General features: G+C 32.2%; 1 protein-coding gene across 1 annotated transcript in view; it reads left to right on the forward strand.

Annotated features, from left to right (window-relative positions):
- LOC129805334 (potassium voltage-gated channel protein Shaw) overlaps positions 1–16,675 on the forward strand; it is a 125,937-nt gene that overhangs the window by 71,108 nt on the left and 38,154 nt on the right. Inside the window, exons 5-6 of the mRNA XM_055853185.1 lie at positions 8,660–8,777; positions 15,163–15,357. Of these exons, the coding sequence (XP_055709160.1) occupies positions 8,660–8,777; positions 15,163–15,357 (313 nt within the window). The remainder of the gene's footprint in view (positions 1–8,659; positions 8,778–15,162; positions 15,358–16,675) is intronic.

The raw sequence follows: 16,675 nt of genomic DNA on the forward strand, positions 1-16,675 counted from the left end.
TTGAATATGCAATTAACCCGTCTCAACTCTAAATCAAACCTCCATGAGTTGAAAATGTGCGATGAATCTTAAAATCTTGAGGTAGGGTAGAAGGTGTTGGAGTGTAGAGAATCAAGTGAAGTGTGTTTGAGTTAAATTAAAAGCCCCCTTGGGGTATTTTCCTACATTAGAATTGAAAAGGGATTCTAGGAGATTCTATGAGATTATAATCTTGGCAATTGTGTATTATCTCTAACCACCTTTCATTTTAATTAAAAGAAAAAAATACTGTATATTTTGGTTACAGGACAATGGACAAAGGAGATGAAAGAGCAACAGAAAAAAATAATTATTTAATAATGCTTATGGCTTTGCTACTTTCAAGTTTCACTACTCTCATTCGTATTTTTTTAGATTAATGATTTCGCCATGTGTATGAATTTGGATTAAATCTCACAGAGATATTCTAACTGCCAGACACAGTTGTGCTTGTGCATAAAATTTTTGGGTAAACCGGACTTCATTTGCATACAGCCATAGAATTTAGAATAAAGGTTATATGGTACTAATGTTAGAGTCAGACAACTTCTTCTCTATCTTACCCAAGGATATATTTTAAATTTATACCTCAGCTATAATCCTTCACATAAGAAAAATTTATTTAATTAGAAATTCAGTTGAATGAAGAAAATACAGGATCCACCATTTGGTCAGGCCATATGCAATATTTAAATGGCTACAGCAGATTGGACAGTACTTGAGCAAAATGGTCAATTAATATGAAATTTAGACAGTATTTAAACTAAATGGAAATTGTAAATTGTACATAAAAGGGCAAAAATAGTGAAATTTTTGGGCAAAGGGAAAATTATTAATGATATTGTCATTTAAATTAAAATTCGAAAGAATTTATTATTACCTAAAATTTCTTACTGGCCAAAAAACCAACCAAAAATGCTTTTCCTTGTTTAAATTTGAAATATTTAAAGCTATTTTATAGACACATATTGACTAACAAGCTTGTCCTTCCTTATTATATAATTCCTTTCTATAAAATATAATCTGGACCAATTGTATTTGTTATATAGAACATAGGAGAGTATATTGTGAGCATTCATTCAATTAATGTTTGCTTAATTGTCGCTGAACATAAAATATTAGTCAATATTATGAAAATAGTACAATAAGACCCAAGTGTAGAATCACTACTGTACCTGAATAATGGCTTGTGTTTAATAATTGTAAAATCAAGCACTCAGAAATAAATTTTTAAAATGGACAAATAATCCTAGATCAGCTTATTATAAGGTGAGATTCTTAACGTGGCAAACAAGGATGGCATGTAAATACGATTCGGAAACGATTTGGAATATGGTTTTAAATGATTCCAATGCAGAAAGAGATATGACATTTCGCAAAAGCTTCCAAAACGCCCTCATTTTTCAAATTCTGGTAATTAGAACCGAAGCTAGAGTCATTTTAAGAAAAAAAAATTTCGACTTCTTTCGGGTCAGGGGAGTCGGAAGCATGAAGTTTTTTTTAATCGAAAGCTCTAAGACCCTAACGTACTAAAATTTGAACACGATCGATGTCATAGGAGTGAAGTAAAGAAAACAAACAAAAAAATCGGGGTATCCAAGATGGGGGAACGAAGGACGGAGTTTCGTACATGGGTAAATTTTTGCAATTGCCCAGTTGTAATTTCCGCTTGATACATAATTCTTTCCGGAAACCGAAAAGCGATATCTGTTCTATCTCTTTTAGTTTAAGAGATATTAAGCTTTAAAGAGCGGTCGAACAGGAATATTTTTTAGGCACCCGCATATATTTGTGATCAGGAAGTGGCGAAACACATTTTCCATAGTTTGGGGCCGATCGGAGGACATGATATTTTGTAATGATTAGAATAGGTGAGAGTTAAGAATCTAATCTAATATTGGGATTTTTCCATTGAAATAGTCAAAATAATCAAAATAGAATAGGTTTTAATCTATCATTATTAACTTGTAACTTAAAAGAATGTGAAATAAAAAAAAATCTGTTGAAAACTCAAACACGATACCTTTATTTCATTTTCATTTCATATAGCCGCAAAGCAAGTTTTGCCATTGAAATTTACAAGCTTTTGGAGTAATAGTATCAAAGTCGCGCGTTCAAGCACTCCAAAAAGCTATGACATGTCCAACGAGAAAGTGTTATAATTTACCTTCCCAGAAATAATCTTGCAAAAATATATAATAAGTACACTATTAATAGTAACGCCAGGAAAGCCTTCTTCCTTGTATTGAGAATTAACATTGTGGTTGGAGTAAAATTCCGGTATTGGTGATTTCGTCTATGAAACTCCCCAGAACACTTCCGCATATGAAAATTTTGTTAGATCTCTGATGAATAATTTTCCTGGTAAAATAAATATTGTGCTGGAAGATTATTTCATCTGACAATTGTGCGATATAAATGTGTGAAGTTTCATGCAATATATCATTGGATAAATAAATAAATAGTGTTTTGTTTATAATAATAAAAACGTAAGGCGGCTAAAATATGAATTGAGCAGAAAATTCATTACCAAACGAAATAGACTAATCAAATATTCCTGGAAATGTGCCAGTGGGTGGTGATGTCAAAATTGTACCATGAATCCTCTCTTAAAACATCTGCACAAACAACTTCTTGACTCAGACTTGCCTTCCTTAGAAAAATAGATGAGTGAGACTGTTGCATTTAGTAATTTTTCTCAATATTGGGTGTTGGATTCATTTGATGGGTGTGCTTAAAGGCCTCTACACATTGGCAGCAATTTTTGTCAAAAATTGCATTTTTGACAGAATTTTGACGTTTCTGCCTACAGCACTGCAGCCAATTTCCTTCAAAAAAGCAATTTTTGACGAAAATTGTGCTCAATGTGTAGACACCTTAAAGAAAAACTCGTGCGATATGAAAGTAACAAATCTTTCATTACGATTCGATCTCTTGCTAGATCTTAACTTTTCTTCTGATTGCCATTCTCACAACCAAAGACCTCGATTTTACTCACTGAGAACAAGATTGTTTTTTTGCCGTAAATACAAAATAATTTTAATCTACATTTAAAATTTTAATTGAGTAATCTTGATAATATTTATATAAATTAAAAATATATATGTATATCTTACTTATATACTGGCTAAATTTGTTTTTTTACTGACCAGATAAAATCAACTCCTTAACTGAGCAAGATTGATTTTTATGCCTCTGTCATAACTTTTTCGTGGATTTTCAAGAAAAATGTGATTCTGAATGGGGTTGGACGGGTGTGGGAGAAAATAAAAATCATAGTAGGGGAGACTGGGGCTAAATTTGTCAAAAAGAAAATTTAAATATTCATTATTTTCTAAAATAACTGAGACTGAGGCTTGAAATTTTTATTATAGATAGCCTTCATGAACTTTTTTAAACTTGCAAAGTTTCAAGGGATTCAAGGAAGAATTATGTGAAATAAAAAAATAATGAAATTTTGAGCCCTATTTTTGGAATATTTGGCTTACAAAAAATATCAATACTGATTAGCTCAATTTAAGGTAGAGAAAAATTATCTTCGACAAAGTTGTAGAGGAATAAATTTCCTATAAAAATATGTCTATTTGATAGTTTTAGCATTTGCGAGTGTAAAACGTCACAAATTATCCGAAGACTGACAAAATTTGCCCCAGCAATTTTGAGAATCTCCACAAAATCGACTTTCAGAAAATGATTCGAAAATCACATTTCTTTCGAGATAGAGGAAAATAGTCTTCTGCAATGTTGTAGAGCAGTAAATTTCCTTTAAGAATATGCTCATTATAAAACGTTTAAGTTTTCTCAGAGCTCGTGAAGGAATTAAATATGCGTTTTGACAAGTTTTGCCCCACACTCTTAGAAAAAAATAGTTCGTACAAGCTCATATGCAGTTATTAGAACTATAAAATATAGTAAATATAGACCCAACTATATATTTAGTTTGGGTAACTAAATGAAATAGTTGACCACAGTTAGTTAAAGTATCCTTTTCATTTAGTTATCACAACTAAATCAAAATAGTAATGGCTACTATAACATATTAGTTCCAATTACTAAATAAATGGGGTTGATACCCATCTTATTGGCTGTAATAACTATATCATATTAGTTGTGGTTACTATATAGCATTCATTGTGATGCATATTTCTTATTAGTTGCTTAAAATTCGAAAGAACTTCAACGCATTACTAAAATGAAAACCACTCTTTACTATTGGAAAAGCAGTCATAACTTTATGAAAATATAGGCCCATCTATTTACATTGGTTGTGAGAACTAAAAGGAATTAGTGACCAATATTAGTTGGGATAATGATTTCATTTAATTAACACAAGCAAATATAATTGTATGAAAGCATTATGAAATAATTGCCGCAACTTATCCACGTAAATATTGTCTTATATTCTCACTACTAATAAATTTATTATGAGCATAATGTTTTAAGAATATAAGAACTATTTTAAATAGATTTGATAATAATCGCCCGAACAACTAATTTTCATTAGTAATCACGTCTAAACTTTTCTAAGAGTGCAGTCTCCCCTATTGATCTTTGGGTCGACTTATGGGGGGTCACCGAAGACCGGAAGTTCATATCTCTTACAATTTGGTTTCTAAATAGGTAACAAGTTTACAGACAGAAAAGAAAAAAAATATTTTTTAATTAAAATAGGTCGTGTACTTAACTGATGACTGATTCATTATTCCATTTGCGACCGATGCAGTCGGGTTGGCAATTTCAAAACATTTAGAAAAATTAAAATCTAACCAAATTTGTTGAAAAATGGGCTCTCTGAATTAATTAAACTTTGACCTTCAAAAATTCTAGATAGCGATGGTTTTAGGTCATACGTATTGTTCACCTGGACGATCTCAAAAACATATCCAAAAATAAAAGAAATCGTAGGAGCCGTTTTCAAAATAAACAAAAAAAAAACATGGTTTTTGAGGGCATAGATGGTGGTGGGTGAAACAGAAAAAAAGTCTGGAGATATTATTTTTTTTATTGGGGGTCATAGAAAATCACAAGTTGATATCTTTTACCATTTATGCTCCAAGATGGTGACAAGTTGAAAAAGCCGATTTTATTATAAGTGTTCTCTCATTGAATTGGAGCACTAAAAATAAATATAAAATATAAATTGAAAAAATAATAATAATAAAATTTTTTGTAGTGAAATAGGTCGATGATTTTGGAAATTTGCTCTCAGTGTTTTCAATCTGAACACAAAGGGTATGCTTAGAGAAAGAAAAAAGTGTATGTCCACCCTTAGGATTTGTTGGGCACGGAGGACATTAACTAGGTCTGTGTTGGAGCTGTAAACAAATGAGGGGTGGCTCCATGAGACAACATTTGTAACTGGTGAGCCTTTTTTGTGGCCATATCCACTATCAGGTCCTGTCACCCTCATAAATAATCGCCTGACGGTTTAGTTGATGGAAAATCGAGTATGGCAATTTTGCTTCTGGTCTCCACATGTGTTTTCCATTAGTTTTCTCCAGACCAAACTAGAGGATGAGCGGATTGCGTTGATGGCATTGGCATAAGTGAATATTTGATAGAAATGATACCACACACCATTTTTCGTCACTATGCTCCTAGTTTTTTTTCAGTTTGAAGAACACCCCTATGAAAAATATTGTCAGCTATAAATTTGATGTGCACCTAAAATATGGAGATAGTTAACATAGAAAAGAGGGTCATTTATCAAAAGTTTGCTTACCTTCTGAGTTGGACATTGTCCCAAACTCTCTCCTCAAAATTACAATATTCTGATTTTTTCTTGCCAAAGTTGCTCCTTTGGAATATTGAAAATAACTTTTTCTTCCCCATTGACCACAAAGGAGCTCTTTTTTGACGTGCTTCCGAAGTCTCAACCAAACCCAAAAGGAAAGTGAAGAAAAAAAAACGAAAGAAACCCTTTGAATTCTAGCCCTATTCAATTTTATATCGCCATCCCAAGTCCCAGGGGAGACACAGGGGCCAATCTAAATGATATTTATTGTTGTACTAGACACTCGAGGAAGGTTGTTGATACCCTCATGGGAGAATTCAAAAACTCAGTATTGAGTCCAAAGCAAAAGAAAAGAGGGTGTGTGAAGAAAAAGTCGAAGGGAAAAGCTCCAAAGTCATCGACTCATTAATAGAACATGCGATAAATTGATTCGTAAATCATTTCCTTGCAAAATCAACATTTTATCTGCTTCTTTCTGCACTGATTCCCCAACACCACGGGTATATTCACTCTTGTTCGATTTACCCCCCAGAAAACCGCTAATATTCCCATCGTTTGACTTTGATTGTGAGTATTCAATATTCACACGCCTTATACCAAATAATGTATTCCACCAAATAACCGCTAAGCACATCAAGTCGACGACCTAGATGTATCGATAGGAAAAAGGGCGGGAAAAAGCCCTCCCATCTTTTCTACTAAACTCACAATAGATTGAAGTCAATTTACTCCAAACACAGGGTTAAGTTTTGGGGTATACACTCACTAATTTCTAAATAACCAGATGAGGGATGGGATGAACTGAAAGTGACTGAAAGCTTCAATGGAAAGTTTCACGAAAATCGGCAATTTGATATAGTACCTCTATATGTTAAAGTTTTAAGAGGTGTTGTTGTATTTTATAGCTGAATGTTGAAATGAATAATGAATTTAATTAATGCTGCTTTACTATGTCCATAGGTTAGGTTAAGAAGGTATTTTCTAAGGGCCTCGACAGACCTGAGGATTAGCCGAGAGATGGCTTAACGTAATTATATTCGAAATAATGGTTAAACTACATTTCCATAATTTTCCACTAAGTCGTCTCTCGGCTTAAGTCGTAAGTGTGTCTAGGGCATAATAGGGACGTGAAATGTGGCTAAATCTTACAAATTTTTATCTTCAAAGAAACCTTGCTTCATACCACCTTCCATGAGTATGCCAGAAAATATCAATATAATGTAGAACGTGCGGCCTATTCGACACATGTCAACCCAATCGATGGCCGTATCCTACCAATCCTAATACTTTATTCTTTTGAAATGCCAAACCGCTACCCTCTTCAAACGGGTACTGAAGATTGTTAAATGTGCTCTTGTTGGTCATGGCAATTATCAACAGTAATTCAAAGAGTGAACATCAATCGCCGTGGCAGTTCACTTTCAGGAAGTTGAAATAAGAGTGGCAGTTTGAGTTCTTAAATTCTCCTTTAGATTTTGTAATTTTATTCAGGTGAGCCCCACCAAGGCTTACAATATCAATAATTTACTTCATTTAATAGAGCATTATATCACGATTTTTCTAATTTTTAACTATATTGTGATTATCCTCGTTTATGATACTTTCTAGAATTTATCTAAAACACAATTGAAAGCATTCTCTTTCACTAATGTTTGAATAAAAAAATAATTACACTTTGAAGATCATTACCGATTCGGATTACAAATTTGAAATTTCAAGATATTCCAATTAAATTCAATATTGTCCAAATCAGTTAATAAATAAGTTCTCTAGAGTGATATAAATTTGACCACTAAAAATTTAACCATAGAAAATTTTTGAAGTTATAGGCACATTATATAGACGAGATACTGCTAGAAGAATTGTTTTCTAAATATGCCTGACATGGTTTTAGGGTGGAATGACGGATGAAATACTGTACAAAATGGAAAAGTCTCCAGAAAATACCTACTTATGGGGGAGGTTTCGAAAAAGCAGGAGTCCATATTTCTTGCCGAAGAGACAAAGGATGATACATAGAGATTTTTTTTTTGCTAAAGTTCATATTTTTAAAATAGCCATAAAAGACAATAATAAAAGCTGTTAGCGCTAATTTTCATTTATAAGAGAGCTTATTTATTCCCTATGCTTGTAATGTAAATAAAATCTTGACCGGAATTTTAATAATTAATACTTACTAATAATAATGATCCCTAATTTTTATTTATTAAAAAGTATTAAGGCTATATGTATTTAATATTAAGGAGAAATGAGTAGAAAATTTAGTAATCACTAAAAAGGTTGACCTTGGACCTTTTGAAGACGTATATTTGATCAACAGAAAATTGTAAACCTCTTATCCTCACTGACTGCGAATTTAATTACCTGCTCTTGAAATATACTCAAATGGAATAAAACAATGTGGCTTTTAGACCTATGACTAAAAAAATAATCAGTAATTTTGCAACGATTTTATGTTGAATGGTTTTAATAAGAACTTTAAGTCATTTAAAACCGTTTGCTTAAAGCTACCTAAAAAAACCATAAATTTTTAAATTTCAAGAATTTATATAAGCTTAACTTTGTGAATTGTTGGTTCTCTCTCAAACCAATATAAGGAACGTATATAACTACCTCATCGACGACGTTCAACAAAACACACAAAAGCAGGGGGATGAGACAAAATTGCCAAGATGGTTCGGGGCTTGGTTGAAAACAAGTGAAACTCAGTTAATTGAATTCTCAACTCTCATGGGAGATTCTCATCGGTTTTTTTTTTGCCTCCCCATCAAAATCACACCATTGCTGAATACTGATGTGCTGGACAGCCATTGGGCAAAAGGGAATTAGACTAACTGTGGTTCTTGAATAATAAACCCAAAAGCTGCCAACGAGTTTTACTAAATTAATTATCTCTTATCGTTGCAGAACGGGAAAACTGCATTATCCCACAGATGTATGTGGTCCACTGTTCGAGGAGGAGCTGGAGTTTTGGGGTCTCGACTCCAATCAAGTGGAACCATGCTGCTGGATGACCTACACTCAGGTATAAAACATTCTTTCTTCCCTTGCATTAACTGGTAAAAGTATTATTTCATGCAAATTCTAAATGTTAGAAATAAATTAGAAGAACTTGGACTTTAAGAAATCTCTACGACATCGACATTTCTATAGATAGGGGAAACCGGGGCAGAAATAAACATGGGGTAGTTGGAAACACTGATTTTTTGTCTACACTGGATTTCGTTCTATGAACTCAATATCTAATTAAGAAACAGTGTCTACAACTATCCCATGTTTAGTGCTGCCCAAGTTTCCCCTATATTACATGGGATTGTGAATAGCATATTCTGTAAATTTCCATTGTTGTGCAATGAAAATTTCTGTTGATTCAAAGCCGGGATACTTCAATTATGAGAAAGAGCTTAATGGCTTAACTTATTCATGAAATTTTTAAACTTAACTTGATCATTATTATTCGGAGACATCGAGAAATTCAATGCTCGACTTAAAACAGATAGCAATAATTATATTCTCTTGGATTACTTGTATCTTATTGTGTGTTTCAGCCTGTAAACTTTGCATTAATTTTTAAAAACTGAAATTTTTTAAATAGAAATGGCTAATGGCATTTCTATAACACTAAATTCACCGACCGTTTTGATGGTTTTCCTAGTGTGCTCTATCAAATGACGGACCACGGTAGGTAGGATACGCAACAAATGTTTCTTGGAAATGAGGAAAAATTAAAATTTAAAGACTGAAAATTATATTTCATTTTAAGAAATTCATAAAGTTTGAGAGTAACATTGTACTGTATATGAGTGTATTTCAAAAAGTTTTTAAATCGGTCAATTTGAACGGTCTTGATAGGTTTAGTTTTAAATATATGTTAAGACACCTTAGTGACAATCCGTATGTCCGATTGGCTTTTGACCTTACATAAACTCATTAAGAAAATGAGAACATTCAGAAAAAAATATTTGTAATTTTAGACGTGCATTTTCGGAAGATTTACATAAAAATCTCATATACAATAAGCAAATCATGTCTTGCTGTAGCTAAATTTTTATATTTGCACGTGCAAAAAAAATCACAGACAGCAAAACTTTCAAATTGAACAGTTTAAACTTTTAAGATAAAAGCAAGAACAACAACAAGAATTTTTACCAATTTATTTATACTGCATTCGAATTTTCATGTTGAAATCTCAGTCTATCATACTTTCTAATTGCAATATAAACTTTCCGAAATATCTCAAGAAATTTACCAAATTTGGTAAATTTCTTGCAGAAAGAAGAAGTTTTGTCGTGAGTAATTTTTTCTAAGCTTAGCAAAATTTCATAAGCAAAATGAAAGGAAATTATCTTTTTTAAAGCACTGATTTCTTCGTATTTTTTTATATTCTCCTTGATTTTCTCTCGTTTCAAAATTATTAATACTTATCATTTATATTATTTTAAATAAAATCACAAAAATATGTTTTAAATTTGTTGTAATATTTAGTTCAATCGTTTTTAATTAAGTTCTCCTCTTGATCTAATAAAGAGTGAATGCGCTGATCTCTCCATTATGTTTATTCTAATTGCCCCAATCCCCTTGTAATTTATTTATACCTTATGATCAATCATTTATTTATAACTTATGATCAAATTATAGTATGTACGATTTATAATTCAGGTTTTCTGTCGTTTTCGTTTTGAGACCGGTTATGATAACGAGGCGACAGCCGTAACCAATTCTATAAGTTTAGGAAAATAAATCAGTTGAATTGGAATCTATTGAGAAATATCTCCAAGATTTATTTATTTTTCAAACTCTACCTAGAAAGCAGTAGATATGGGACCCCAGGGAATAAATCGACGGTTTAGAATATAAGTCGAACGACTCGATTTTTTACCAATATCGTTTTATTCGCTTTTTGGTTGCTCCTTTATATCCTCTACCCTCCCTATGAATATTATACCTAAAAATTAATTATTCTCAAAGTTATAGAGGTTTTTAATCTTAAAAGTCCTATACTTAGCATGTAATATCTCAGCTTTAAATTGCTTTCCTGTAAAATTTGCCTTTTGCTAGTTATTCGTTTCTCTGAGCCATCGAAATATCCATCATATAAAATTTTTTATTTTCATTTCAATACTTATTCTGCTTCAGTTTCCCCGATAATCCCTCGAATTTAAATTATTATAATTAGGAAATCTTAAAAAGGTCATATTTAAGTAGAAATTTCGTGTTTTGACGTAACCTTGCCTCTGAATATTTTTCGTCTTCTACGTTTAAGGAGTGGGTTATCTTATCAAAAATTGTTCCAACTATTTAGACTTATAGACTTTGCACACTAAAGAAATGTATGTCCATATTTGACAGTTTTTCCTATACCAAGCGTAGGAAATGTGCTTCAATATGGACATACATTTCTCGTGGTGTGTAGAGGCCATTAGAGGAAGTACAATTTTAAAAATCTTCTTTCTATGAGTTACCGGTAATGACCCATCCATTTTCAAAAGCTTAAGATATGCAATTTTTAAATTTATGTTTAGTTAATGAGGAAACAAACACGGAAAAATACGTTTGAAGTTTGAATGGTATATACTACAGTCTAAGTATAATTCTGAGAATGAATTTAAAACATACCCTTATTATTTGTCTTATTTTATACACATTTCATCATAAAAGAAGAGAAAGAGCTTCTAGAAGTACTGAAGAGATGAATATTAGGGGTTATGATAACAAAAAGAAATAATAAAAAAAACAGAAGAAAGAAATGAGAGTGCATGTCTTAATGTAGTGCTTCTGACATAAATATAATGGTATGCACTATGGAGTCAGTTCACGATAATGAATAATTAATCACTGTGTACAGTTTCTTTCACTGGAAATTCACAAGGTTTTCTACGAGATGCTGCATAGTGAGTTTGGTTTGGGGTAATTAAAATGAAGTTCAGGGTTTGTGAGTTGTTTGCCCCCAAAACATACTTGACATGGTGGGAAAAATGTATGAAAACTTTACAAACAGCAACATAGCAAATAATAACACAACTGTGCATCAGCCATGTACCAAATTTAACTTTTGTGTATACCTTTTGCAAAATTTAACTAACCAACAAAATAAAATGGACATGGTCAGTCTGTATGAATAATAAGCAATGAGAATTTTAAAATTCCAAACGCACTGAGAATTATTTTTGATAATAATTTTTCCTGTCCACAATATTTTTAAACTACTCCACCCCCTAACAGCATTTCTGCAAAAAAAAAAACCATTACTCTGTGGTGTTCTTTTTTTTGCAGTTGACCAACGACATCAACAACTGTGTTTGTTGAAAAAATATTTTACAGAACGTGATTGTACTGCAAAAGGGCACTTAAATGACTGACATAGAGGGTAGAGATTCCACCTGGTGAAAAATTATTGAAATTTCCGCTTTGTGAACTATTTCAATTAAAACTGTAGGTTTTTCCCCAAAATATTACAGCGGAAATGGTAAACCTGAGGAAACATGCACATACACATGCATTTCCCATTTGACCAGAATAATGCATCTCAATTTTTAATGAGTTTTTATTATAGTTATTTGTGCAATTATCTTTTAATTTTTTGAGAATGAGTGAGTTACCGGTGACCCATAAAGAAAATATTGACGTTATTTTTCCCTCAACTCAGAAAAATGTCATTTTGTGTCACTGGCGGACGACCGACTCGTTCTCAAAATTTTATATCATAAAAGCAAAAGTAATGAAACTCATTTGAATAGCAATATATTACCTACAACTGCACATTAACATAACTTTTGTTCTAAATTCTTTGTACTTCAGAGAGATTGTATAGTGAATTTGTTGTTTAAAAATAATTTTAAGTCATACCCTTTCGGGAGATGTGGGAACCAAAAATTGATAAAAAAAAATCAATTTTTAATGCAAGTGATATGGTAAAAAATAGAGCAGATCCCATAAACTGTTGTGAAATGAATGAATTTTGAAATTATTAAACAATTATCTTAATATTTAATCTTAGAAGCTATTTTTTCAAAATTCTTATTTTTCCGAGGTAGGGGCGAAGGAACGCCTGTTCGGCAGGGAACACCTATTGACAATTTTGTCAAGATATTGTAATTAAATTTATTAATGTATAATACAAGTAATATGACATTTTTCAATAATCTTCTCTTTTCTATGAGGAGAGATGTTCAAATGCCATATCAAATGGCACAAAATAGGGTGCCAGTAGATCACGGTACACTCAGAAAAAAAAGAGGATGCGATTAACTCTTTTTCCTCATAACTTTAACACTTTTTAGGTGTAAAAATATATCAACATTTTTTAATGTTAATTTTACACCTTTTTAAGGGCAAAATTAACATGAAAAAGGGTAACTTTAACCCGTAATACACCTAAAAAGGGTAATATTTACACCGCTTTCGGATCAATACTGCAGGGTAAAATTAACATTTCCCACAATATTAGCATTTATAATATTTCCCGAATTTTCATTCCTGATAAGAAATCTTTATACAAAATTGTAGAACGATAATTTTTTTAGTAAAGGGCTGATTAAAAATCTATTACAAGTTCGTTCAAAAGCATATCTCCTTTTTTACCAAAATGCTTCACAAATAATCGTCGCAAGAAATGTAATAAAAATATTGAAGAAATTAGGTATCTCGATCAAAATCTGCATGGATTTGTTGAATTTTGTGCTTATCTTCTGTGAGACCTATTTTCATTTGTTCGAAAAATTCAAAGTCGAATTCGCATTGCTTATGATTATTCAACAAAATTTCCTACCTTCGTAATTTTAGTATAAAATGTGGAATATTATTTTTCTTTATCGTTGTGCTAGTTTAATTTGCAACTCATCTTTCATCTATATTTGAATATAATCATTGTTAAACATATAAAATTTAAAACAGAAACGTGATTCTATAAAATTTAATGTATACTGATGCTATTCCAAATAAATAAAAAATTAAATAAATTCAAATTGAAATTGAAATTCAAAAATGAACTTTTCTTTTTAGAACTTCACTGTTCCCAAGTGCTTCTGCATTATCGACATTTTTTGTGTTAGCGCCTGTCTCGACTATTTTCCCCAATTCACACCTTGTTCTAAGACCACTAAAAAGTCGTGACAGGAACAAATACAAAGAAAAGACCCTTATGTAGAAATACTTGAGAACAGTATTGCTAAAAGAAACATTTCATTGGAGTAGCACCATAACGTACTGCTGTGACTAGGTTCACTTGCTTTTTGGGGAAAATAATCCATCTTATTGTGAATCTATAAAATCACATTAATACAAAGAAAAGATAATTCACTTACACATTTGCGGAGGAAAAGTGAAAAATTGATTTCGTGACTTGATAATAAAACGATGCCTGCGTAGAATTTATTTCTGGAGACAACATCTTGATACCCCATAATTCTTGGGTGAGTGTGAGAAGAATTGCTTTAATTCTATCTCACTTGTCTAATTTATTGCTATCATTTCACATGCTTTTGTGTTGCATCCCATTATACATATAACTATCTAATACTGAAGAAATTGACCATCGAAAGACACACACCGTTCTGGAAAGGAAACTATAAATTGTCTGGAATGTTTTGTGTGAGAAATGAAATCACTTTATTGAGTGATTTAAGTTGAGCGTAAAGGACAGAACACTAAAACTAATTCCAGAATAATTTAGAGAGGAGAGGGGGATTAGGAAACATTTACCCTACTGCTTTTCTAAATGAATTTCTCTTTCCCAAATAAAATTTCAAAAGCACGTTTCAGGGCTTCTTGTTCAATTTCAAATGTAGGCCATGACCACAAAAATGAAACTCACATTGTGTACACAAAACTATCATCACAAACACGTACGGACAGTTCCTATTTTGGTTCTATTTAATATCAAAATCCCATTGTAGGGGAGTATATTCCTCTCAATTTCACCACCTCCATGCCATTCCAATCTCACAGAGAATCAGTAGAATCAAACAATTTAGGTCGGTAAAGGAATGTCTGATCACATTTTCGGGTCACTTTCTGAGTCAATATTGAGAAATTATTGATCCCTTTTAACTGTTGCTGGATTTTTTGGAGCTAGAGAATGGGGAAATGGAGAAGAATACTGGGAGTTAACCAAAATTTGTAATTCCATTTACTTTGTGCTACTTTCACACCCTTTTGGCATTTTCACTGTGTTTTCACACACCCATCAACAGGTAATTTAATAGGAAAATTTCACCTGTGACTAAATTTCCCCAGGGCATTGTGATAAAATAAAAGTTCTTCCTTATTCCTTTTTTTTTCTACAAATACTCACGTTAGAGTATTCATCTTTACAATTCAATCCACACTAGCAGATGTGCTACTGGCAGAAAAAAAGGTATCTCTTGTAAATCCCTCATCCTAATACCATGTTATTATAATTCTCTCTACAGCATCGTGATACACAGGAGACACTCGCTGTACTCGATCGTCTGGATTTGGACACAGAGAAGCCGTCAGAGGAGGAATTGGCTAGGAAATTCGGTTTCGAGGAGGATTACTACAAAGGTACGGTTTCCTGGTGGCAGAACATGAAACCACAAATTTGGTCTCTATTCGATGAACCGTACAGTTCGAATTCAGCTAAAGTAAGTATAGATGTTCATATTTTCACCACAATTTATCGATTAGGATGACACACATTCTTCAATGGTTTGTAGGAGAAAATGGAACATTTTTATACAGGTACCCAAGTTCAGCTTAAACTATAGAATTTCAATTGGCTTTTATGTTAAACAAATACAAAATCAGTAATATTTCTATTAATTACTTTATCATGAAAGAATATAAAAGCATGTTTCTTTCACAACGGGGGATAGTCCTGTAGTTTATGCAAAACAGCAATTTCAATTTTTTCCAATTTCTTTGAAAGAAATGCTTCATATTTAGTTACTTTAATAAATCATTAACTTTTCAACGTTTCTTGCTATGCTGTTGATTTTACAAAACTATTCTAGGCTTTCGTATTCCTCTTTAGGGTAAATTGGTACAAGTTGGACAATGGCAAAAGTTGGAAAATTTCGCTGGGACAAGTTGGACAGGCAATTTTTTCTTGATAAATACAGTACTAAATTTTAATTAGTATATTTTTCTATGTTATAGTTTAATTATTTGGTTCCTTGTGCTGCAAATAAAGTGAAAATCCATTCATATGAATAAGATTTAACGTATAAAATTCTCACCTCAATTGACAGTGTAACTTTTCACCGTCGAAAAAATACATCGATCGGCCATTTTTTCCTAATAAAAACACAAGAAGAGTGACTTTGGTTTTTCGGTTCTGTTGACATTTCTCAATATTTCTGGCAAATTTTAGTGGAATAAAGTGTTTAATCTCGATAGTTAACGGTACGTAATGGTTTTATTTGATATAATTACTAACTGTATGAAGAAAAAGTGCTTATTTGAAGCGTGAGCAAAAGTGACAAGTTGGACATCCGGAGATACGATTGTATTGCAGGGGTTTTCTTTTTATTTCAGATGGGTAAAAAGGCAAATAAATTGAAAAAGTACAAATCCTATACTCAAGACCAAGTGAACAAAGCACTGGAAGCTTTTCGTCAAGGAAAGTCACTAAGTCAGGTGTCAGTATTATTTGGGGTGCCAAGAACAACACTTTTTAATAAGCTGACCGGGAAATGTCCGGAAGAATGCTCTGGGGGAAGGCCTCCTACGCTGCCAAAAGATATAGAAGATGAGCTCGTTGAATGGATTTTAGGATGCAGTGACAAGTGGCATCCTATAACAAAAGATCAAGTCCTCAACACTGTGCAAATTATTTGTAAGAAGTTCAAGATTGTCAACGAGTTCACCGATGGAAGGCCAGGATACTCTTGGTTCAAGAGCTTTTTGAACAGATATCCAGAATTGAGACTTCGTACACCAGAAGCATACACAACCCAAAGA

The sequence above is a fragment of the Phlebotomus papatasi genome, chromosome 3 (genome assembly GCF_024763615.1).
Source record: "Phlebotomus papatasi isolate M1 chromosome 3, Ppap_2.1, whole genome shotgun sequence".
In the NCBI taxonomy this organism is placed as follows: domain Eukaryota; kingdom Metazoa; phylum Arthropoda; class Insecta; order Diptera; family Psychodidae; genus Phlebotomus; species Phlebotomus papatasi.